At 47.4% G+C, this 26,733-nt stretch overlaps 1 protein-coding gene across 3 annotated transcripts in view; it reads right to left on the bottom strand.

The window, feature by feature from the left end:
• Positions 1-20,994: 20,994 nt before the first annotated feature.
• DYM (dymeclin) overlaps positions 20,995-26,733 on the bottom strand; it is a 243,806-nt gene continuing 238,067 nt past the window's right edge. For all 3 annotated transcript variants that reach the window (XM_086628989.1, XM_086628990.1, XM_086628991.1), the window contains one exon: positions 20,995-22,639. In XM_086628989.1, the coding sequence (XP_086485115.1) occupies positions 22,490-22,639 (150 nt within the window). In that variant the 3' untranslated portion in view covers positions 20,995-22,489. The remainder of the gene's footprint in view (positions 22,640-26,733) is intronic.

Raw genomic sequence — 26,733 nt, 5'->3', positions numbered from 1 at the left:
ACATCTGTCTGCTTTACCAGATGATAAATTGTAAAGGCATTTTTTAAACATACATGACAATATAAGCATCAGTACACGAGAACAGCAGATGGAGTACCAAAAAGGACCTCATAATTAGACACCCAAATATTATATACAGCTGCTTCTTCTCTAAGAATGGCTGACAAGTTAAGATCAGGTCGACCAGTGCTCATTCCTAAAACCTGTACAGCCTTTTCCAAGTGTAAGAGTTGTGACTTAAGAGCAAGAGTAGGGACCTCAGCATGCCGAGAAGCAGAAAGAGTTTATAGGTGACGATATGTAACTGGAGAAGGAACCCTCTGTTAAAAACAGAATCTAGTTCCTCAGGGTAACATTTTAGGTACCGTCAGATATCAACCCGATCTCCCCGCAGTCTACCTTGGGCCTCGGACCCTTGGAGACAGATAGGATGCCAGCCCTGTATGATGCTGGAGATCTCCATCTCTTGCTGTTGGAGGACAGGTTTACAAAAACTTTTGCAGGTTGAGGCATTTTTTAATGTCCTCAGAGTTCAAGTAGCCGTGAACTCTCACTGCTCATGATTTTGCCAACAAGGACCTGAACACAACGAGGCATCGGCGGTGTTGGGTGTAGCTCTGCGCAAGTTGTGATGCACACGAGTAAGGCCAGCATCACTCTGACTTGCTCTGGAAATATTTGATGTGCAACATAGAGGAGTGCTACAACCAAGATGCATCAAGATGCAACAAGAAAGTTGCACTCCTGTTCCCAATATAAAGAGCACTTTAAAGAAGTGCACCACCCTCACCAGTATATGATGATATAGAAATATCATAGAATGGTTTGGGTTTGAAGGGACCTTCAAGATCATCTAGTTCCAACCCCCCTGCCATAGACAGGGACACCTGCCACTACACCATGTTGCTCAAAGCCTCATCCAACCTGGTCTTGAACACTTCCAGGGATGGAGCATCTACAACTTCTCTAGGAAACCTGTTCCAGTGCCTCACCACCCTCAGAGTGAAGGATTTCTTCCTTATATCCAATCTAAATCTCCCCTCTTTCAGTTTAAAGCCATTGCCCCGTGTCCTGTCACTATAGCCTCCGGTAAAAAGCCCCTCTCCAGCTTTCCTGTAGGCCCCCTTTAAGTACTGGAAGGCCGCTAGAAGGTGTCCCTGGAGCCTTCTCTTCTCCAGGCTGAAGAGATATATGTTTATGTGTATGTGAACAAGGTACCCAGACAGATAGTTATGGAATACATTTAGGCTGTGCCAGAAATGAGCCCAGGAAAGGTGAATACACGATTTGCTCTTTTCTCTTTTATGCACCATCTAATTGGTCTTGCAAACAGCGTTTTTATTGATTTGGCACCAGCCTTTTCTTTAATGGGTTTCTGAAAAGTTTTGATCTGAACCGTTTGTGTTTCAGGTTAATCACTGATGCTTGCAGAGCCCAAGCCCGCGTTGATGCAAGTGGTCTTTACTCGAGTGAGCAGCTCTGTGGACTTCAGGAAGCCCTTGCCCAGGCCAAGGTTTGCAGCACACAGCCATTATGTTGCATTTGATACATTAATATGGGTTTGTAAGTATGAAAAAGCTAAACATCAATATCTAATTAATTTTTTTTTTTTTGGAAAAGAAGTCTCCACCTACCCTATGAAGTGCATCTAATCTAAATAGCGGCAGTTTACAGGAATGCCCAGTGCATTACTTCCATGGCTGCCTGGAAATCGGGGGGCTGTTGGAGTCCTTTTATCGAGAAGGTTTCAAGATAATAGGGCAGTGCCTGATGTAAAGGCCTCCAAGCTGATACCTATGGCTGTTTATGAAGTAAAAACTATTGCTTTGCACAGTGGAAAATACCCTAACTTTCCCTAACATCACAGCGTTTGCTGTCCAGGTGCAAAAAAGAAAGGGGAAATACTTTTTAAATTGAATGCCGAGGAATAAAGCACATTGTAGGGATTGTTTTTAAGGGGAAGTTGACTGGCACAGCATCCCTGGAAGTGTTCAAGGCCAGACTGGATGAGGCTCTGGGCAACCTGGTGTAGTGGAGGATGTCCCTGCCCATGGCAGGGGGGTTGGAACTGGATGATCTTTAAGATCCCTTCCAACCCAAACCATTCTGTGATTCTATATAATAATTTTTATTATTATGGCATAACTCCTCGATCTAGCACCCTCTTCCAGCGTCTTAGTGATTTTGTTGTGCTTCCAAAGAAGACAAAGATGTCCCTGTTGCCCGCATGTGGCTGGTTGTGGTTAAGCGATGAGGAGAGAACCCTTAACCCATGAGCCCAGTCCATTACCATGTACGTCACTTGGCCTTCAGAAATGCCAATACACACTTCTGCCATTGGCTGCATCATTCTAATGTATAGCAAAAACAATTTTCAAAAGAGCCTGTCAACGTGTTCTTGTTTTTCCCTCAACCAGCTGGATTTGCAAAGGTAAGTAATATCAGTACACAAAGAATAATTTAACTCTGGTAACCCATAACTGCAACAGCAAACTCTCCCTCTTGGCTCTCTGCAGAACCCACCTTTCAACTTCCCCTCCCTCCATCGGTCTTCACCATATGAAGGTCTCATGCCCCAGAAAGCCCAGGTTATACCAGAGCTTAGACCTAACTGAACTTAGAGAAGTGCAGAACATATCCAATATATTTGTAAATCTGGCACATGTCTGTATCAAGGTGCTGTATTTTAGGCATGTAGGATGAACTCACCTTTCCATGCAGACCAAGGGTAAAATTAGCTAAACAGGGTCAGGAAAATTAGTGATCTGAAAGTGCTTTCAGTTCATTGTTTTCATTTATTGTCCTGTTGCATCACTGAAAGCACTTGCCTGTGATAGCTAGCATTTTCTTTTCCCATCTGCTCCTCCTTGATTTTGTTGGTAGCAATGCACAGTCACTGTTGTCCTCTGCTTGGCCAAGGCTGTAGAAGGACATTTCTTGCTGGTGGAGCTCCCCCTTGCTGGTGGTGGTGGGGCTTTCGCAAGAGCTGAAGTGCTGTCAGCACCCAAGCTCCACCATCTCTGTTCCACAAAGAGTGTCCTCGTCCAAACATCCCTGGTTTAAATGGTCTGTGGGTAGGTCAATCAGGGTGAGGGACACAGCACTAACGCCGGGTGTTGAGGAACTGCCTTGCTGCTGACCAAAAGTGCCAGGGTTGGGGTCAAGCTTGCAAGAAGGAGCTGAATGAGGCTTGATACAGCCATTGAGTGAACGGCAGCAGTGTTTTACCATCTCTCTGACCTTCAGGCCAGTGCTTCCACCCTGCTGCTGGTGGGCACGGGGTTTGGTGTGGGATGGCTGATGAAGGCAGGCTGAGCATGGGCTCCTGCACATCGCACTGGGATGCATCTGTCCCTCCTCTTCCTTGGGGCACTGTCCCCTGTCATGAACTTTCAATGAGACATATTGTTAATTCCACCTGATAATAGAAATTGGGAGTGGCAATCATGTTGTAGACCGTCTCTGCATGTCCTGGTGAGCCACAGACCAGAAGCTGAGTTACATTGAATTAGCACTCGCTCGTCAATGCCTCGGGTACCCCTTTGGCTTCAAACCCTGCCGTGAGCAGCAAGACCCACAGCACTCCATGAAGAGCCTGGTTGCCCTTAGATCTTTGTACAGTCAAAGGAGGGACTTGGCCAAGGTGACATGACCCACATCAGGTAGGATCCTCCTGGTACTGCTGAGGACTTGGTGTTCTGACTGGAGGAGAGCAGATCTGACCTTCGAGGGGAGCAGTGATGGAAGGATGCTGACGACACAGCCTGCTCAGTTCCGCAGAAACTATAAACACCCTGTCATCTGCTAATGACCCCTTGCAGAGGAACAGCTCCTCCGACATCGAAGAACAGCGCAGACCTTTCAAACACAGGACCACTAGACACCAGCAATTATCCTTGTTTGTATATAGGAGTACCTGGACAGGTGAATGGGGCCAAAGTCCCTTCCCTGGGGAGGCTTTGGGTTTGAAGGCAACAGGAGGGCAACAGCCCCGTTCCCTGACCCACTGGTTTGCATAAGTTACGGTCTGAAAAATCCAGAACATTTGTTCTTCTGCATATTAACAGTGATCCCTGGGTGCTCATGTTGATCTAACCAGGCCGTTTAAATAATTGGAAGGCATATGCACAAGTTCAAAGCCATCGGCTAAGCTGTGTCACCTTCTTCTGTCGTTGGTTCTGTGCGTGTCAAGCGAGGCAACCTCCGTCAGGTCTTCAGCTTGATGTTTTGTGTTTGGGCAGCTTCAAAGACCTCTATGAATGGATGCAAGGTGCTGTGCTCAGAAACACCTCTGCCCCACAGAAATGAGCAGGAAAGAATTGTATAAAGCTGATTTATTTACCCTATTTTTTAAAGAAAAAACAGAATTGCCATTTCCTTAACAAGCACTGATGGGCCACATGCAAATCCTGCCTTCCCTTTTTACTCCCTGCAGCTATGTGACTATTGCAATGGTACTGATAATTCAAACATCTCACACTTCAGACAGGTCCCTGATGGCAAAAAAACCCACTTAATTAAAGTAGTTCAGACAGAGTCTCCCTTGTTCACTCTTTAGATGCTGATTTTACAAAGGACATTTGTTTATAAGACTCAGCTGGATTTTTCTTAAGAAGTTCCCTAAGCATTTCAGTTGCCATCTGTGCACCTTTGTTGTACAAGTGCATTAGCAGAACTTCCTCAGTTCAATCTAAATTGATAACTTTATCCAGTCTCCACCTAATATCACAGCAGCTGCTTGTGGAGTCATTTAATCTCCATTAGAGCGCTTTGGTTAAAATCCAAGCTTGCATCCATATGAAAGCATGACACAAGCAAGATGCTCTGCCTCAGCAGAGCTTTGCAGGCCAAGGGTGTCTGAGGCCGTTCAGAGCTGGATATTTAATATTTACTTGAAAATCGTGCTGGCCATGGGTCTCCCTGGAGACCTTGCGTTGCCTAAGGAGGAGATCCTCTTTCCTTGGTGTGTTTTTGCACCCCTAGTTTATTTTTTCCATCTGAAATTCATTTTGTGAGATGCTGAGATCACCATGGTGGGGTACTCTGTGCCGAGGCAGAGCAGGAGAGCTGGTGTTTATTCAAGGAAATATGCTCTATGAAAGCCTTTGTCTTAATCATCTCAAGTGCTTCTGAAAGGATATATGTTACACTTTGTTTTGTCTGCAGGCAATGAAATGTGGATGGTTAGGCTCACTTTAAATTATGTCTGAGAGAGAAATGGAATCTAGATTATTTTCAAATCTCCTTATTTTGTTTCTACATCTCCCCATACATCTATCTCCAGCTGACAGCTGGAGTGAAATGCCCGTCAGAGAAGTTCCTCTCTGAGATTTATTACAGAGAAGAGAAATTATTTTCTGGGATAACATTTACATGTTAGAGAAAAGAAGAACTACTTTTCCCTCTAGTTCCTTGACAATTTTTAAGCGAACAAATGAAACAGACATGACGCATGAAGCTTCCTCAGTATTGGTGTCTCAGTCCCCTCTCCCAGTGTAACACTGTTGGGATTACAGCCAGAAATTACTCTTTCACGTGACCTGCTGCTTTAGGAGAACGATTACTCCCTGTAACACATCTGGGATTGCCTTTGTGCTCTGGACCTACTGGAGACAACAGTAGTTTAATCATTGATCTCGAAGGATTCAAGCTCCCAGCTCCTGTATTTCCATTTATGTCAGGTTTTGGCGGCGCTGTTCCTAACAGACCTTAAATTTAAAAGAACTTACTTGATTTCAGCCACCAGCTACTATCAAGTTGAGTACCATTCCCACCCTGAGAAATTCTGTCCTTACCAAGACACGTGTCCCATCAGAAAAGGGCAGGAAAGCAGCTCACGGCTGCAGGATGGATGCTGTCATCCAGCCAAAGCAGTGAGGAACCCAAATTTCCTTTGTCCGTGTCCCCTGTGGCCACTGGGAGTGATGAAGGTGGACCAACCATCATGGACCAGCCTCTCTTCACAGGACAGTGTGGTGGGATGTAATATAGTATATAGTATATAATTTATAATGTATAATTAGTGTATAATAAATATATATTATATAGAATCATGGAATCATGGAAGGGTTTGGGCTGGAAGGGACCTCAAAGATCATCCAGTTCCAACCCCCCTGCCATGGGCAGGGACACCCTCCACTACACCAGGTTGCTCAAAGCCTCATCCAGCCTGGCCTTGAACACTTCCAGGGATGGGGCAGCCACAGCTTCTCTGGGCAACCTGTGCCAGTGCCTCACCACCCTCTGAGTGAAAAATTTCTTCCTTATATCCAATCTAAATCTCCCCTCTTTCAGTTTGAAGCCATTGCCCCTTGTCCTGTCACTACATGATCTTGTCAAAAGTCTCTCTCCAGCTTTCCTGTAGGCCCCCTTCAGGTATAATATATAGTATAATACAATAATATATATAATATATAATATAATCCTATAGGGCCAAAAATGGGCACGTTTTGGCTGGGATTTGTCTCTCCTAATTTTAACTGTCTAAAAATTAATCCCCAGACTCGAATGATTGCCCACAACTTAATTACAGTTGGTACAAGGCCAGAGCGACCTCAGACATCTGGATCCAGGATCATGACCTCCGCTGGAGAGGGCAGAGCCGTGCAGCATCCCCGGGTGGTGGCAGCCAGATGGTCTTGCACCTTGCAGGAGCTGCGATTCCCACTGTGAATCCGGCAGCAGCCCTCCCCATGCCCTCGGTGTGCTGAGAGATGGGAGAGCTGCTCATGGAAACGTGACAATAGCCCTGAGACAGGCCGGCATGCGCTGCTGGAGGGAGCGCTGGTGCAGGTGGTGGTGCTCTCCTGCCTCATCTGCCTTGTCTGCAGTGGCGGGGCAGTGTTAAGATACTGCGACGGGTGAAGGGGATCAAATCCGAAGAGTTTGGTCCATGCTGTAAAACAGCAGCATCCTGCCTGCCACCCTGCCTGGGAGCAAGCTCCCTGCCTTGGCATCACCATTGGCACCCGCATATTTGTCCTCATTTCACTGAGCAGCTCCTCTGTGTGCCCAAGACCTTCTACCCTGATGGAGGCACTTGATGTTTTCCACCACTGAGTTCATCTGCATCGTTGTTATTCTCAGAATGACAGAATGATTTGGTTTGGAAGGGACCTTCAAGATCATCTAGTTTCACCTCCCCTGCCATGGGCAGGGACACCTGCCACTACACCAGGTTGCACAAAGCCTCATCCAACCTGGCCTTGAACACTGCCAGGGATGGGGCATCTACAACTTCTCTGGGCAACCTGTTCCAGTGCCTCACCACCCCGAGTGAAAAATTTCTTCCTTAGATCTAATCTAAATCTCCCCTCTTTCAGTTTAAAGCCAATGCCCCATGTCCTATCGCTATAGGTCCTACTAAAAAGTCTGTTCCCATCTTTTTTCTAAGCCCCCTTGAAAGTACTGGAAGGCTGCTAGAAGGTCTCCCCGGAGCCTTCTCCACACAAAACAACCCCAACTCTCTCAGCCTGTCTCCATAGCAGAGGTGCTCCAGCCCTCAGATCATCTTCATGGCCTCCTCTGGACCCGCTCCAGCAGCTCCATATCTTTCCTGCGCTGAGTTATTGCTCATGTCAACTCCGCAACTCGCCGTAATTAACTGGGACCCGACGCTGCGATGGCTGGAGGGTCCATCATCACTCTAACCCCAGGGGCAGCACAGCAGCCGCGCCGACGGGCGATGGAAAGGACCTTCCCCCTCCCACCGTTGCCTCCTCTAAGTCTTTGTTGATTTTTTTTTTTTTCTTCTTTCCACAGCTGACTTCCTGAGTGCATTACCCACGGTAAGAGACATCCCCCCCCCCCCCCCCCTCAAACCGCACGCATTACGGCGCCCGGTCCTGCGTCACCGCGCGCCGTGAGAAAGAGCAGGAGCCCGGCGCAAGTGGGAAGCCATCCATATGCTCCCGCAGGCTGGGCTCCAAGCATTAATGTCATCAAATTACAGCTAACGGGAGCGGATTAATGCACAGCGTGCCCCACCGCCGCTGGAGGAATCACCGTGCCCGTCAATGCTGCGTGGAGTGCGCGGCCGCCGGCAGCCCCAGCTCCCCCACACGCTGTGAGCTGGGGCTGTTTGGGGAGAAAAACATGGATACAGCTATGGGATCAGTTGGTATGACCTGAGGGATGCAACGGAAGAATAACGAATATGGAGTGGTGTGACTTCTGGATGCAGGGAATGGGGCTATATCCCCCCTACATGGGCAAAATATAATGGAAAAATATGATTAAAAAATATTTGTTGTCCCAGCGGTGGCTTTTCCGCAAAGATTTAGCGTAACATTTGCCAACATCCTTCACGAAGGGTGAAATATAGGAAAATGAAGCAGCTCAGCTCAGGTTCCCCCCCCGAAATGCTGATGGAGGCACTGGAGGCTGATTCTCGCGTGGCAGCAGCTACTGCGGGCAGCGATGGTCCAACAGGCAGAAATTTGAGCTTCACAAAGAGAAGTTCTGGGGTGACTCAAAAATGGGGCTGCCCAGCAAAAATAATGTCCCCAGCCAGCCAGGCACCATCATGGTGGGCTTTCTGTAGGTCACGGCATGAGATTTGATTGTTCAGATATAAAGGGAGAACGTTCACTTTGCTTGCGGTGAGCATTTGTCAAGCCTAAGGGCATTGCTTAAGGGGAGCGGTGACAACAAAAATAAGATTATTCAGCATTTCTGTGGCGTTTTACATTTTCAAGATGCCTTTCAGGCACTAACTGGACATTAAACATGAGCTAATCTTTTGTTATAGCCCCTCTGCAGCTGTTAGACGGGATTAGGACTCCACTTGGGTTGATATTGCAAAAAAAAAAAAAAAAAAGAATAAATTAAAAATATTCAATTGCTTTTAATGAATTTTAAAGGGCCCATATCATGGTCCATGTATTATGAACAATAACAAGCACTCACACACTTCACATCGGGCTCGTAAGAATATCCTGGGCGACGTTGACTCAATGCAATTCAAAACTTTTGCAATTTTGGTGGCAAAATCAGGAATGTGAAGAGACCAATGACCAAACCCAAATGCCTGCACATCATCTGAGCATCCCGTCACCCTACATGGACTTTGGGACCTGTCTGTGCTGAAGGATGGACTGTGACCACTGCTGTCACCAGCCTTTGGGTCCCAGCAGAGGGGAGAGTGATCCAGTGTCATGGTGAAGATGGGTGAGTCTCCAGGGTGATCTGGGATAAATCCCTGAGATCTTGGTTCACCATCTGCAAAGTGCGGATGAACATGCTTCCACAACATACAGGGATGCTGGAAAATGCTCATACTCAATAATAAGGATTACATACAGATCCCAGTTAATGAGTGATGAGGTTAATTGCCACTACTTTGGCTGAAGATTATTTTTCAGTGTCCTTAGTGGGTTCTTGCACAAACGGCATGAGGCAGCTGAGGGGTCAGCAGCACCCGTGGGTGATCCCGGAGGGGAGGGCTGCAGGGTGGCCACTCTATGGGGGTTGTTTTCCCATGAGATGGGTTTTGTTCATGGGAATTGTCCAGTTTCAGCCTCTTCCTGGACCACGTCCCAGCTGAATGCACCCCAAGCATCCCCAATAGGGAGGGGGATGTTGTTCCCTCCTGGCAGCCCTGGGAGGGTTCTCAGCAGCTTTGGGAAGCCACTGTTTCCTTCGATGACTAACGGTTCAAGGAAGCTTGCTTTCGGGTTCAGTGTTTTCAAAACAGAAGTCAAAGACCATTAGTAACTTCCCCAAGCCGGAGCACGACCCTGCATTGCCACACAACTGACCACAGAAGGGCTTTATAAGGCAGGAGCCGGCGTCGCCGAGGGTGAAGCAACTTGCCCGGCGCGACACGGGATGTCGGTGGCCATGCTGGGAGCTGACTCAGGAGACCTGGGCAGGGAGTCTGGTCCCTTAACCGCAGTCTTCTCCTTCCTCTGACTCTTCCCTCAGGGTGGCTGCTCTGGGCAGATGCTCTGGGAAGCAGAGTAGCAGTGGGCTACTCCTGGTGACACTGACCTCAGAAATGATGGTCAGCACTGACCCCAAGGAGACTACACACAGTAGGAGTGCATGGGTTGGGGCTCCTCAGCACCACGGGGCTGCTGAATGTCCTCAGACTCCCAGCAGACCTTGCTCAGGGCTTAGAGCATCACTTCCAAGCAGAGTACGATGACCAGCAAGGTCCCCCATGTGCAGTTACGTGCATCCCAGCACACACCCCTGGAAGATGTTGGTCCCCCCGCTGCCGGAGATGAAGTGGATGGAGGGGAGTGGGAGAGCCGCATACTCGATAATTCCCAGCCAGAAGATTGCCAAGAGGAAATGCACTTCCCGTAAAGTAGGCGCCGTTACCGACTTGTTTGCTGGAATTGCTTGAGTGGTAATTATGCTCCCTTAATATTGACATATTTAAATAGTTTCCAAGCATAATAAAAGTCTTGCCCCTCTCCCCCTCCTTTTCCAAATTTCTGTGGCGAGCTTTCACTTTGAACAACGGATTATCTGGAGGGGGCGTGACTTGCCCACGTCTTGTTTATGGTACAGCACGTCCAGATGTTTTGCTCTTGTGCGCAGCGCGTTCGGATGTGCTGAGTGTTTGACGGTGCGCTGCCCCGTAGAGGAGCTCCAGGCATCCGTCGTGCAGGAAAAAAAAAATAAAAAATATATCTCCATTGAGCTGCTCTATGTGGGAGTCTGCTGGTCACGACCCCCAGCTCACGCCTTGATCCCGATGGGGTAATGCACAGCGGCGTCAGCATCGGTCCCAAAACATTTGTCTTTCATTCGTTACTTGTCAGAAGTCCTGAGACACTCTGTCCCAAGCACGATGGCCAAAAAAGACCATTCCTTTCTTTGTGCGTAGGCCACTCTAATGAATGCTGCAAAAGGAGGTGTTTTTTCCCTTTTTTTCCCAGAAAAAACATCTCATGCTAAACACATGGTAGGAATCTGCCCCAAGCGGCGTCCCAGTTTCCTCTGTCTGTGTGACATCCCAAGTGTAAATTTATCTTGGTGGATGCAGACCGTCAAATTTGGTACTTTTTGCCCCCCCCAGATAAATTAATTTTTCTCCCATAAAATCATAGAATCATAGAATGGTTTGGGTTGGAAGGGACCTCAAAAATCATCCAGTTCCAACCCCCCTGCCATGGGCAGGGACACCCTCCACTACACCAGGTTGCCCGAAGCGTCATCCAACCTGGCCTGGAACACCTCCAGGGATGGGGCATCCACAACAATGTTGCAGTTGTTGATCCCTGTATCATTCTGAGCATCCATCCAGAGAAACGTCTGGGCATGGCTCACATGGGCTGCCACTCCTCCCAATCCCAGGCAGCTTCTGGGAGCCTGGTCTTTGCAAACATCTCCTTGGGTTTTCCTCTCCACCCCAAGATGGGTTTTTTCTGTCACAAGTGCTGGCTGACCCCAGAAGTAAGCCCTCATTGACTTCTTTTGCTCCATGCCCAGGGTTGTGGTACCCACGCACTCTGGGCTGGATGCCCCATGGGACACGTCTCCCAGGGACAGTGGTAGTGGTGGTAAGGGCTAGTGACCCTTTCTACTGGGTGAGACAGACAGGCACCTTGTAGAGCATCTCCCCTTCTCCAAGAGGCTGCAGTTGTGCAGCCATCAGTCCGTATCTTGATCCAAGGGCATGTTTCACTTAAGCCAACCGTCGTGTCGGCCAATTTGCTACGTTGCCTTGGGTCTACAGGAAAGAAGAGTTTCTCACCCTCGGTTGTTGAAAGCCAAAACAGGAAAAACTCTCACACAGGGCACAAACCGCCATGGAAAAGCTGGGCTGGAAAACGAGTGGTTTCCTTGGGAAATTCCGTAAAGGATGGAGGAGAGACAGCTCTTTCTCCCAGGGTTCTGGTTGGGTTGCAGTCGCTTGCACAAAAGGGTGTGTGTGAGTATTTTAACCTATGTCGGAGGGATTAGAAAGCGAAGAGAAAGCCAGCAAAGTGCCAAGGAGGTACCAGGAAGGGAGCTGGGGAAATGCAACGCGAAGTGAGGAGGCACACGGGGTGTGCAGGAGCGGCTCCAGGCAGGCTCAGGCTTGGGCTCAAGGCTGCTGCAGCCTACTTGGTCCTGCAGCGTGCGGGGAAACGGGACTTCACGTACTTTCCCGATTAATACACAGAATTGCATCAAAGAAATACCTGGCTGTCATCATCAGCGTATCCTCCCAGTGAAAACGATCTTGGCAAGACCTGGAGTGGGCCCAGCGTCTCAGGCCAAGAGCCAACAATATGTTCAGTACAAGTTTCTTCACCTCCTCGTCTTTCATCATCTCCCACGCTCACCCCACCAACTTGCCATCCCAAAAGTTACTGTCGAGGTAGGGAAAAGTTAGTCAGCAAAGATACCCTTGAAACTTGAAAGGGCAGTGCTTCAAAGGCATAATTAAAAATCCTAACCCTTATCCACCTGTCCTAAGCCTAACCCCTCTCCATCTAGCCTTCTGGAAGTGCAGGGTGACAAATCCTCTTTTAAGTCTTTCAAATCAAGAGGATTCATTGGGCAAGCTCTGGTCCTTATGGTCCATGATGAGGTCGGGGACACTGTTAGGAAAGAAGGTGTAGGAGGCCAAGTTTCCCAAATTCATGAGCCTCAGATCCAAGCTCCAGACCATGAAGAGCTGAGAAAAAAGCTCTGGGTCCATCAGTCATTGCCAGCAAGTCTCTGCAGGCCATGATTTGAGATGTTTCAGAGGTGCTTTCCATCTTACTCTACCTATTTTGGGGGGATGAGGTAGGGTGGGGTCTAGGTGTGGTGTGAACAGCTGCTGCCTTTGCTGATAGCTACTCCTGGTGCACACCAGAGAGCCAAAAATAACAGCTCCCCAGGACCAGGACCTAAATTGTTTTGACCTGAAGATGACTGTCAGCCCTCAAAGCTTATCAGAGCCAGTCGTGATGCTGAAATACATCAGTGTGAACAGCGGTTCTGCTTTCCGTTCGCTGCAGAGCAGCCCAGGGCTGTGGGGCAAGACATGGGATTTCAGGTCTAGGATGGAGGGAAGGCTTTGGGATGACTCAATGCCGAGGGCTGGGAGATAAGCCGCCCTGCCAGCCCTGGCGTGAGGAGCGGGGAAGACGGGGATTTCTTCCTTGCTCTTGACTTGAGCGGGAGCAGAGGGTTATACAACAGGGAGGCAGATGGAAATGTCACAACAGCGAGCTTGGCAGCTGCACAAACACAACTAATCTGCCCTCCTTTAATGCTCGTAGCCACAACATAAACATACGTGCCACACGAGGTAATAGACGAGGTAAATCCGTCATCGGCTGCCTCATTACACGGGGCGCGCTGCCTCGCCGCCCGCGGCTCCCGCTCCCTGGCACCCTCCTGCCGCCCTCCCGGAGCCCCAGCACGGCGGCCAGCTTGGCTGGGATGGCTGAAACCAGCCCGGGAAAAGCTCGGCATCCCCCAAGCGTCCTGCTCCGAACGTGGCTGAGATGCTCCTTGCAGTCACTGCTCACCCATCACCTCTTTGTGAGTGTAGCGTACTACAGGGCACCCACCCAAACCCAGCCGGTGGTGTGCCTCCACTCACAGCCCTTCAACAGGTAGGGTGGTACCACAAAATGGAGTCATTTCATAGACAACAAAAAAATAATAAATAATAACAATGTGCCATTTAGACATATATACATATGCACATACTCTATATGGCCATGTACACACATTTAGACACATATACGTACATACATACTCTCTTTCAAGGCCAGGTTGGATGAGGCGTTGAGCAATCTGGTGTAGTGGAGGGTGTCCCTGCCCATGGAAGGGGGGTTGGAACCAGGTGATCTTTGAGGTGCCTTCCAACCCTAACCGTTCTATGATTCTATATACATCCAAGCTGCCTGCCTAGTCTCAGTCCTTTCCTCATCAGTGACTAAAAGCTCTTTGGGTCCACGGTTTCTGGTTTATTCTTTAGCATCGCTCCTCCATGGACTCACTGGACTATCATTTGGCTGCACAGAGGCAGTGACAACAAGCAGGAAGGAATTGTATTGCTTGAAAATGTCTGTTTCTTCCCCAAACAGTCAAGAAGGGCATCTTCCCTCTGTCTCCAAAACACACCAGAGAGGAAGTTGGTACTCTCAAATGTAGCATCAACCCATCCGTCCTCATGCTCCAACCTTCTACCTTCTTCCCTGCCGTGGGGAGCCACAGGCCAAACTCTGCCCCCTTCTTCCCTGGTAAAGGGTCACTTTTCAGGAGAGCATCACCTCTGTCCTCTTGAGGCCACCCTTGGTCCTGGTGGCCATGGTGACCTGGACACGGGCCCCTTGGTCTTGCTGCTGATGTGTGCTGATGTGGCTCTGGTGCGTTTGTACATCCTGTGTAGCACATCTAATCGAACAGAGAAACACAACGCTATGATGAGTGAAAGAAGTGCTACTGGCAAACATCTTCTGGGTCTATGTTAGGGATGGACATGCTGCAAATCTGCCTCCTGACCAGACCAGCTGCTCCACCAGGAACGGTTTCCAGTCCGAAACTGGCCAGACACAAACAGCTGGGAGAATATTTGTTAAACTCAGTTTCTTTGGACCTACAGTAATGGTTCTGTGAGATGTCTGAGTGGCCTCTGACACCACTAACGTGTCCTCCAGGAAACCAAAGCAAGGAAGGAAAACAACAAAAGAAAGACAAGAGCCAGTCTTGACTTGTGTGGCCCTGCTGATGCTCGCGTTCCTCCAGGACTGCTGCGGACAGAAGGTGTCATGAGTTCTCTCCATGCCACCTTCATCGGGAGCTGCCACTTTCCCAGCCCAAACATGTTCTGTTAGGAAGGAAGAGAAGCCAAGTGAGGAGCCTGAAGTTTATGGCTATTTTTTAGGTCAATAATGTATTGATTACGTGTTTTGTGGACTAAAAGGTTGACCTTCTAAAGGGCAATTTGCGCCTGTGAGATTTCATTTAGGGAAAAGAAAAGAATTTAAATTTAATTTCCACTTTGTGTTTCAGTTGGGAGAAACTTGCAAGATTGCAGATGCCCAAGTTGTTTTTTCTTGGGGGAAAGTTGAGGGTTTTTTTTTCCTGGAGCTGTCACGAAGAGCCTTGTTTCAGGGTGAAGATGGCTGTGTTGCTTCTCTCCGCTCCGCTGCTCAGCACCGCAGAGATGTGTACAGGACACCATGCACCAAGCAGAATATTTAACCTGAAACTCAGCTGAGTAAACATACTGGATACTGAACATCCCATATCAAGGAATGAAGGTGGATTTTCCCTCCTGTAGGAACAGCCTGAGCAACAAAACAACATGCCAGGCTGTATTAGGAAAAACCCCATGGTTTTAGGCAATTGCTGGTGACCAATTCACCACTATTTATTCCCCATTTCCGCAGTGAGGTGCCTTTGCCAGGCTGGCACCCAGGGCCACCATCCCCAGTGTCGTCCCTCTTTCCCCACTGGTTTTGTTGACCCAGACCCCATCTGAAGAGGCCACCGGTGGTCCTCAAGCACCTGGTTCGGAAGAGGCTTTGAATTTCCATACCCGGTTTTGTCCCTGGATGGTTTATTGCCATTATTCTCTGGTTGATTCAGTCCTTAAAACAGGGACAGCCAGCTCTGATGGGGCTGAGCACCCCAGGTCCCCCGTGCCCTGAGCACCCGCGCTGGGCAGGATTGATGGGGAGGGCACTGCCAAACGGGATGCAGGAGCTGTGCCGGGAGAGGGGGTGGACCCTGACAACGGCTTCAGGGACTAAAATAGAAGCAGCAGGGCGAGGACAGCTGTTCCTAGTTTAAATTGCCAGTTTTTAATAAGCTGTTTTGCTGTTTGAAAAGCATTTGTTTCGTCTTTTCACAAGTAGGAGGAGGGGCCAGGACAGCATCATCAGGGACATCACCGAGTCTGTCACCGCTCTAGCTTCTCTCTGAATCCTCAAAGACCTCCAATTTTCTCCCAGTGCCGTCGGATATAGGGTTTTCATCAGCACGAAATGACTATAAGGAAGGCTGAAGTCTGCCTTGTGGTTTGCCAAGACAGCTGGCAAAAACTTTACGTACAGCTGAACGTTTCATCACGTCTGCCAAGACTTGTTCGTTTTGGATTCATTTTAAGACAGTTTTTAAAGCGATGATGAAGTTTTATGCCTTGCGCTTCAGCAGCTTTAAAAAAAAAAAATAATAAAAATACCTCTCTCCTTTTAATCTCTCATTCAAATGGCCTCAGTTTGGCAGCTCAGCGGTGTACTTGATCTGTGATTTGGAGGAGTTCACCGATAGTGACATTTTCATTTATCTGAGTACATGTAAGTGCTGGCACAATCCGTGGGTGGTAGCAGCGCCTTCGATATTACACGTGGATACTTGCAGTAATTCATTTGCAAGAACGAAGAGCATCCATCCAGCAATAACCCACCATCTAGGATTAAACGCTTACAAGCTTTTCGTGCTGTCATCTCAACTGCAGCCTTGCAGTTCAGGGTTAACTACTCTCTAAGTATTTGCAATGCTGTTACTTCCAGAGTGGTCCTGGGTGTTCCCAGTGAAGGGACGCCAAAATCTGTAGCCAGCGACACGCAAAGGAGGGATGCTGCTGCTTTTGAGACCCCAGCTCATGCAGTCATGCAGCCATTTCCACCATTCCCTTAAATCATTGTCTCCATGGCCCATAGCACCTCCCTGTCCCGCTCCTAATGAGTCATTGTACCCAAAGCCACAGCAGGAAGCACAGCTCTGCTGGTCCAGTCAACTGAGGTTGTACAAGTTGCCCTCTTGTCTTTGAAATATCATTGTCTTCTGATAACAGAACTGTTATCAGCGTGAAGAACAACGCTGGTGACATGTGCTGATGTCTCACACGTAAGGAGGACTGCCCCAGAGTGCTCTGTGATGCCACAGCAGCCCAGTGACGTCCTACCAACAGGGTAAAAAAAGGCAAACTCCCTGCTTTCATGATCCTTTCCCTGAACCCATCCGCCTGCTGCTGCCCACGGGGCACTGCTGCTGAATCTGAACATAATCATAGAATCATAGAATCATAGAATGGTTAGGGTTGGAAGGGACCTCAAAGATCATTTAGTTCCAACCCCCCTGCCATGGGCAGGGACACCCTCTACTACACCAGGTTGCCCAAAGCCCCATCCAGCCTGGCCTGGAACACTCCCAGGGATGGGGCATCCACAACATCTCTGGGAAACCTGTTCCAGTGCCTCACCACCCTCAATGTAAAATATTTCTTCCTTATATCTAATCTAAATCTCCCCTTTTTCAGTTTAAAGCCATTGCCCCTTGTTCTGTCACTACACGCCCTTGTCAAAAGTCCCTCTCCAGCTTTCCTGTAGGCCCCCTTTAGGTACTGGAAGGCTGCTGGAAGGTCTCCCTAGAGCCTTCTCTTCTCCAGGCTGAACAGCCCCAACTCTCTCAGCCTGTCTCCATAGCAGAGGTGCTCCAGCCCTCGGATCATCTTTGTGGCCTCCTCTGGACTCGTTCCAGTAGCTCCATGTCCTTCTTATGTTGGGGACTCCAGAGCTGAACACAGTATTCTAGGTGGGGTCTCACGAGAGCTGAGTAGAGGGGCAATCTACAACTTCCCTGGGCAACCTGTTCCACTGCCTCACCACCCGCTGAGTGAATAATGAACAAACTCAGCAAAGGCACCATGAATGAACAGTTCTTCGAGCTAAAAGTTTAACCCTTCTAGTCAAGCCCAAAATAACTGCCAGCCCCATCCAGAATAACCCAGACAACCAAACTAGTGAGAATCCAGGACATCCTTCCCTGCATAAGTTAGTCTCAAGGGACATCTGCACCATACTGAGAGCCCACGGCCACCACGGCTTCTGCTTGTTGATGTCCAGGAGCTTCACGATGTTTCATCATCCAGATGCTCAGGATGCCCTGAACAAATTTGCTGCTAAGAGCTCTTTGGCAGCAGAAAACCCAACTGGCTGCCTCAACCAACTCTTACTGGTCAAGACGGAGCAGTCTGGATGGATCCAGCAGATGGATCTAGGGGACATCTCTGGTGGAACCGAGAAGAATGTTGCTCCTGTCTAACCAGTTGACTGCAGCTTGCCAAGGGAGCAGATTGATATTTTCCTCCCCTTTAAATGACAAATGACATTTGACTGCCAGAAATGTTAAAAATGATTGGGTCTGTGTCGTGCTGCTGAAGACAATTTTATGGATAATCTGCTGTGTAACTAAAGGGAAAAGAGCCCTCTTGGAGCTTTTTGGGTGCAAAATTTTGCATTTTACAGAATTTGATACAGAATTTAACCCAATAACATTGGCTGGAGAAACCTCGAAGATAAAAACCTTCATGCAATTTTCAGTACAAGCAAAAGCTGCCCAAACTGAAGAGCTGTAGCAAGATTAGTGCCCAGATCTGGATCTCAGCACCTCGATCTGGGCTTGGGGAGGAGAGGGAGAGAACCCAGCTGTGAACAGGAACGTACTGAGTAAACATTTCCTTCCTCTGAACCTGGTAGCTCTGTCAAAGCTGTTGTGTGTCGCTATCGGACGCGCAGCTGTTACCGTGAGCACTGCAATGGGAACATTAGCAGAGTCTATTATAATAATAGCTATTAATTATTATAATAATAGATTTAATAACGACCCCTCCAAAAACAAATTAACAACAAACCAAACACAAAAGCAGCTGGGACCCTGATTTTCACAGTATTATGGGTACCAACGGTACAAATTTTTAAAGCTAGCTAGGTAAGGTGGCCAAGGCCCTGCTGATGGGTGAAGATGGGAAAGGATTTATGGTGGTCAGGCGATTACAGAAACATGATTGTATAACAACTCCTGGTCCTCAGGCACAGAAGCCGGTGTTTTCATGGACTGAGCTCCACCAATCAGGATTGAGCCTGAGGTTGACTAACTAGAAGATGGGATTTGACCTTTAGACAATGTATGTAAGAATAAAACCGAGACGCCCAGTAGAAGAGGTTGTACCAAAAGCTTTAGAGTTTCCAAAGAAGTGAGGGGGGTTGTTTGCTTCTTCCTTTCCTGTTTAACTGGTAGATCAACAATCCAGCAGGCACACAGAAAACAGCTTCTTTCTTTCTTTCCTTTAATTTGCCTAATGCTCTTCGGTTTTAGGCTAGAAAGGGTCAAGAAGTGCCATGAAATCTGAAAGGTTTTTGGACTCCTTTTGCCACAGTGAATGATGCCAGACTCATTCATAGCTTCCAACCCATCACCTTGTTTTCAAAGCCAGACCAGAGTTTCGGTTAACTGATGAAGGACAATTTCTCCTTCATCAAGGACATGTGCATCAGACTTCACATGCGCAACCTCCACTCCACTAACAACTTAATCAGCGACTCCATTTCCTGCCTGTTCTCCCGAATGCTTCAAACCCAGAGGAGACTCCTGGAACGAATGGTCCTCTGAGTGACGGCAGAGCAGACCTCCCGTCTCCTTCCCAACCCTGACGCAATGGATTTCCCTCTCTAATGCTACTCAAGCAGCCTAAAGCAAATGGTGTCACTTGTGATCAGCGCTCAGAGCGACAATACGGGCACATGAAGGCTAAGATCCTGGTACAACACCCAACTCAACTCCCAAACACCAGAGACACACCATCTACATAAATGGTGTGGCCAGAACAACAGGAAAGAGCAACTAAAGGTACAGAAACACACCACGTCTGTTCTAGGCTGAAGAGGACAATCCTGTCCCACCTCTGCTCCCCTCCACGACTCCCACTGCCTCCTCTGGGCTGTACCTACTGCAACTGTAGAAGCTGAGTTGGCAAGAGCCCTCCGTCGGGTGGGATTCAGCATGACGTTGCAGCACGACATGTCCCTTCTCTCACCAAGCACAGGTGAAGTAAAAAAAGAAAAAAAAAAGAACGTCTACAACTGTCTACCTAACGCAGCAAACAAAACAACGTTCTTTTTATTGCACGCCACGGAGAACGTTGTAAAACCCCGTGGACGTTAGGTCTGATGACCACACCAAGACCCGCTGGCTGAACGTCACCGCGCGGCAGCTATCACGTAAAGCAAATGCAACTACAGCCTGTTTTGATTTTTTTTTTTTTTTATTATGCATAATAAATCTTTCACACAAAGTAATGAAAAGGATCCCTAAGGTGATACTTTAAAGAACTGAAGGAAAACAGAGTATTTGTGACCGTGCCAGACTGCACACTTCAGGACACTGCCAGACCCACATAATGCTCAAACTCTTGGAAGAGCCAATGGGGCTAGCATGGATTTCGGCATAAATCTCGGTCTGGCTCTGCTGTTTCAGCTTTGGATTGTAACTCCAGCTGTTCCAAACCAGCTGGGCTCTGGGAGCATTGCATATTAACTAAACGCACAAGGAAATTATGCCATCGGAACAAACCTGCTCCTTCTGTACTTCAATCCAACGTCATCACAACACGAGGACAGTGAGAGATAATTCACTGTGCTACTCTTAGGTTCAGCAGCTGGTTCGACCTATTCTATCAGATCGCTGCTTTATGTACCCTGCTTTTTATAAAGAGCCCTTTCAAAGAAAAATCAAGTTCTCTCCAGTTTGATACACAGCTGATAAGCATCTGCTCTGGCTGAGCCCTCTTTCATGAAGTGCTCCACTTCTGCTGAAGGCAGCAGGGTGGAGGGCGCTCACCTTAGGGCAGGTTCAAATGCTCATGAAGGGTTTAAGACAGATGAAAACTGAGCCATCCCAGAAGCTTCAGAGCCCACAGTTTAAAAGTGCATCTTCAGACCGACCTTTCTAAAGGCTGGGCAGCTCTGCAGACTCACAAAAACTCTTAGTCTTTTAATAAAGACAAAATTACAAATCACTACAATAACTAAGAAGAGTCAATCCCCTTTGACGTTTGCTGAACGACAAAAATCCCCATAAATCCATAACACAGCATAAACTTATGTGCAGCTCAGTCATGGTTCATTCGTTTCTCATATTTTCCCAAGAAAAACTGCATCTTCAGTATTACCATTGCCTGTTCTCAAAAGCTTCTGCCATTTTAGAGTCCTAAATGCCCCTGGGCTGTATATGTCACTTTGTAGCTACATTTAAACAAATTCGGAAAGCTTTCCTTTTTTTTTTTTTTTTTTTTTTTTTTCCTCTTAAGCCAACATTTCCATTTGCGTAGGACTCAAATGGACTTCCACCTCTAAATAAGCAGATAAAATACAATCCTAGCGCATCCTTCAGGGAAAAAAAGGGTGCAAGAAATTCTATTTAAAGTCACTCACAGGACTGAGCGCAAAGGCACCCGATTCTTCAGGTCAATAAACAGAACATGCTGGAGCAGGCAGTGAATACAGGGGGTTGCCATGTACCTTTAGGAAGTAATTCCTGGGTATTTATGTTTTGGCATGCAATGCGCTGGTGACAGTCCTCCACACAGCAGCATGTGGGATCAGAGTGTTGTGTGCATGTGCAACGGGCACCGTCAGGAGGCCTCTCCAGGGAGAAAACGATCCTCGCTGTGAAAAATGAGATGTTCTTTCAAAATCAGGTCAAGCCATTTCTTTTGTTCTTCCAACTGCCAGAACAGGTATATCAGGAAAGGACGCCTTAAAACAACAACAATAAAGAGAAGTATTCTACATTCAGATAAATTCAAACTTCTGCCATAAAACCTTTAACAGCAATCAGGGATTTTCGACACAGAACTTCGCCAAGGATCCCCACGACACACTGTCACCATTACAGACATTTTTACAGGACGTTGGTCTATTTTACAATCTTATAACTATTTTCTTTGGAGATTTTTTTCCCCGCTCCCTCTACATTCAGTTTCGAGGAACAACTTTTTGCACAGAAGCACAGTAAAACGAGTCTGTAAGAGACCTGACTCTGAAAGCTCGTGTTTCTAGCCCTCTATAGAGTATCAGCCAGTCAAACAACAACAAAAGCAGACTTGCTATTGAAAATCCTCCCACAAACATTCTGACATCTAAACGAAGTGTTTTCAATCTGCCTGGGAGCTAATCTGATTAATATTCTGTTTGCTAGTTCACTTGGATGACAGCGTAGACACTGATTTAAGGACCACAGCCTCGACAGTGCCGCCAAAATGAAGGGCTGTGAGCGAAAGCACAGGATTAGGTAAGGACTAACCCACAGCAGAATCCCACAGACCATGGAAAGCTTGACCCAATGAAGCTGCCTGGCTTGAAAGGAACAAAACCACAAATGACGCTTCCAAATCAAACTCTGCGATCTCTTTCCTCATTTACCCCGTGAAGTTAAAAGAACAATCAGGTTTGTGGGTGGTAGTAACATCATACCCCATGTGTAAGGCCTCATTTTCATCAAACAAGCTCTAGGTTATAGGACTATAAATACAAGGCTGCCTACAAGCCGTCAGTTCCTCACAGCACAGTTGATGGCCAGCGTGTTGGTGGCAATCTGCTTCCAAAACATCGATGCTGGACTGTAGACTAAGGGCAAGCTTCATTCTCTGTAAGCTTTGGGGTCAGAGGGTGCACGCTGGAAGGGGTCACGTATTAACGCACGGTGTGGAGTTTCTTTTTCTGTTAGAAGACGGAATTGAGTTGGCTTGGTTGGGGCATCTCCTTCAGCCGGAGTCCATAGTGAAGAGCTGGATGTCATGCGGGTTCCAGTACAGGGCCACGGCAGAGTTGTAGACCAGGGACCAAACGTAGGGGATGAAGAACTCTTCAGGCTGCTCCTCCTCCACATACTTGAACTTCAGCTCGGGGAACTTCTGCAATGAGAAACCAAAGTCCGCTGAGGGAAGGTTTGTTTGTCTGTTTGCAAACACACAGCCCACACAAACACTGAAGAAAGAAGTCTGGTGAAAAAAATAATGGAAGGAACTGAACCATTAGACCTAGAGGAAAACATTTAGGGAATAAAGAGATCATTTATAACTTCTTCTTTGAACTTAATGCTACATTGGCATGTTGTATTCAGCCCTTTCACCACTGGTCACACTGGGTTTTCCTGTTCACAAAGACAGGACACGTGAGTCCTTTACACAACACAAGGGTCTTAAGGAAAACTGTCACTTTTAGCAGCCCCACAAAAGCCTTCTTGCTTGTGCATGTACAGACCTGTTTACTGCTGTTTTCCCTAAAAAGCATTCTGCTATTCATTATACTCAGCTCCTCAGCAGGAGAATCCTTTGGAAAAGCTGTAAGAACAAACACAGTCTGTGATATGTTTTCAGGAACCCAGTGTTACGGCAAACTGACTTTTTCAGCCTAATTCTCAAAGACTTTATGGATGTAGAAGTTTCCAGGAGAGAAATGCTCTTCCTCCAGGAAGCACGGTGGGAATCGTGTCTAGGCTCCGCGGGTGGGCTCCTGGGGTCCAGGAGGCCACTTCCAGTATTGCTAGAGGTCCTTCTGTACTTTTGGGAAGGTCATTACCTCTGTGCCTTGGCTTTCCTGTTGCCGAGGAGCACACAGAAGGACTCTAATGGCATCACTGTGGAAATCAGAGTGCCAAACACCGCAAGCTCCTCAGCTGCAACGTGTCAAACATCTGTCCCACTTCAGCCTCCAAGGCTGCCACCGCAACACCCATGCACGTGGGCACAGGTTATTGCCCCTCCACGCAGATACCTCCCTCTCCTGGAAACTACAGGCTAGACAATACTATTTCCATAAAAGCCCTGTTATTCAGTATCATCTTTAAGCAAAGCACTTCCAGAATTAACACAGACCAGATGTGCTAGCCCAGCCCATCCTAAGTGGATAGGCATGATGCATCCTTAATTTTCCACTTTTCTCTCATTTCTTCCCTCCCAAAGCATGCGAACCCCCTGGGCTCGCTCTCGGTAAGCGTGTGTTTTGGGGGAAGAGCTCAGCCTACTTTTCTACCATGCTCTTCAATCATTTCACCTACTTCTAAACGTTGCCTGTGTCAAGAGCTTGGCAGAGCCTCAGATAAAAGCCGCATTACAGTGATCACTGGGGTAAGATAAAACACGACCCATTTCATTATTTATACGGCTGTGGCTAAGACTAAGAATAAACTCCACGGTGTGACATGATCAGAACAAGCACAGTGATGGCTAAGAAGCCTCTTTGCCCATTAATAATGAAGGGATACCCTATCATCTTTCTTGAGCTTACAGCGTCCCGTTTCCTCGTGTTCGGGTACAAGACCCTTCTGGCTGGAACAGGCTCCTCCGAAGGGGCACTTCTTGGCCACCTGGCTTTCCGTTATTATCTCCTTACTAAGTTATAACCCTTTAACTAAGGGTTGTTTAACTTTTACATACCCAAGTTACTTGGATTCTCGGGTATCAGAAAACATGGAAACTATTCCACTCTTTCCTTGTGTTGCTGCTGTTACTAGAGCAGTTTGGTGCAAACATCCGGCATACAATTACTCCAAGCCACAAAGGTGTCAGCTGCATCATGCTTTACAAGGAACGTGCCTCCATGGACAGCTTCATTCAACCACATGCCATCTCCTATGTTGATGAGGACGTCCGTGTCACCTTGCAATATGCCCCAACGTTCTGGAGCTGCTGCCGCCTGGCTTATGTTGGGGTCAGCCCCTTCACTACAGCTCTACTAAGCTGGACGCCAACATTTAGCCTGGGAGGAACCATTTTGGCCATCGATGGGGCTGTCATTGTTGTACCTGATGATTTCACAACGTGTGGGGAACTCATCTTCACAGCAGTCAGGGAGGGAAGGAGGACAGTATTGTTTCCAGCACTACTATCTCTGTTTAAGAAACTGAGGCAGCTAAAAGATAAGGTTGTTAAAGGTACTCCTGCATCTAACTCCTGTTGAGTTCAAAGCCCAGAACCTCAAAGGTACATCAGCAAGTTTCATTTCCTGTGTCAGACATGCAGTTTGTGGTAGAGAAGCTCTCCCATAGCCATGTGGGAGCTTTTGTGCCTCTAAACGATTTTCTACCACCTCTCTACAACCTCTCTCCCCAAGTCTGATTTGACCAGCCTGTCTAATCTTCCACGTAATCTTCTTTCCTCACTCTTAGGTGTATTGCACCCAAATTCAACCCCATCTCTAATTCCCTGTCTCCTAGCCTGCTCCCATACCCAACTCCCTTCTACTGTATCTTCACGGTCTCTCTTTAGTGTATTTTCTGTTTTGCACTCACCCAAGATTTCTTTTTTCTCATCAGCCTTGTGAGATCCTCCCTGCATTAACATCCTCTATCCCTTCCCATCTTGGCTCCAAGTCCTCAGGAGGAGGACTTGCCTCCCTCTCTGCCACCCCTTCCCTCCTCTCAAGACACCATGACTCTTTTGGCAGGTTGAGCCTCACTCCAATCTAGCCCTCATGTAGATTTTTTTTTTTTTTTAAATGATATTCTACTCTGCTTATGCTCAGGGTAATCTTCCCCACTTCCCTCATAAATACTTCCTGACTTGTGGTCAGTGTAGACAGGAACACGTTCAGTTCAGCACTGCATCAGCAGAATGAATGGTTAAACCTCATGATTAAACCACTGCAATGTTTCCTAGCGGAGAAAAGCCCTTACACAGCTGTCGTTCTTCACCCCAAAGGTGGCTGCACGCCAGCAGTGCAGCCTATAGTAGTCCTTCAGGGAGGGAAGGGGAAAAAAAAGTGATGGAAGATGCTAACTTGAGTTGAATTAAACACAGATAACTTTTCTCGCCATCAGGGTCACTTATTATAGCTACTGTTTTTGTGGATGCTCTGCGAGTCCAGAATGGTCCCACGAGTCTGGGAGTACTCTGGACTCTCATGCAGCTAAACAAACATCTTAAGCTTTAAAACAGCAGGTAAAATTGTATTAGAAATTCCAATAGCTACGTCTGAGATGCTCAGCTCTTACTATCCCATCACCTCCCAGCTGGAAGGACAGCATAAAACAAATCAGATAGCATCCATGTTTTCAGGCAGTAACAGTCACACATTGATTTTATTATTAAGCCTTTCTTCAGACTGATCAATGTTGCCATCGATTGCCATCGTACCGTAGCAATTTAATAATCAATTTGAGATTAAAGACTATAACTCACTGCAATCAGCCTGGACTCTCTCACACTCAACATACGCCTTGAACAGTCCGCAGGTTTATCTTGGGAATGTAGGCAAGGATAATGAGATTTTTAAGGAGAGATACAACACACGTTGGCATTACACACACGTAACTTCAAATGCACCTTTATAGAAGAAAGGTAGGCAATGGCAGAAATGATCTTCTTCTGATGGTCCACCTGAACAGTGGACCCACAACAGCCCGATGCATTGCTAACAAGACATGGAGAATTTGACTTCCGGGCCAGTAATTCAAAGCCAGCTTCTTTAGATGACTGCAATGATCCCTGGCTGTGTGGTTGCCATGTCTTCTCATTCATTAAAAATGAGAAATCCCAGAGGCCCAGCACGCAGAGAACTTCTGCACCAGACTCTGTCTTGGAAGATTTAACACTGTTAAGGTGAAAAACTAAACTACCCATACTGTTTCACTACTAGGACATTCACTGAAAATGAAATTTGTTAACATTCAAAATCATCAAATTTAAGTAACTTCAAAACGTTTCTGCCTTATCAAACTGACTTTAAAACAATTTATAAGAGTGAGGGTTAAAGACCACATAAAAAGCTCGACCAATGCCATAAAGCTTTAAGATTTTTGACAGATGGTATTTCAAGGAATGTTTAAATGTGTCATTTATCTCCTGCGTGCTCTGCTTCCAAACGAGTGATCAGGAGCCTTCGCCATGGGCTGCAGACAGACAGGAGATGACACCAAATGAATGTTTCAGGAGAGCTGTGAAACAACCAGGTCAGAGGAGTCTCAGGGCACTCCCAGAAATCACCGCGGCCGGCACCGGTGAGGGTT

Source organism: Tauraco erythrolophus, chromosome Z, assembly GCF_009769465.1.
Source record: "Tauraco erythrolophus isolate bTauEry1 chromosome Z, bTauEry1.pri, whole genome shotgun sequence".
Lineage (NCBI taxonomy): Eukaryota > Metazoa > Chordata > Aves > Musophagiformes > Musophagidae > Tauraco > Tauraco erythrolophus.
This window is presented reverse-complemented; position numbering and strand designations above follow the sequence as displayed.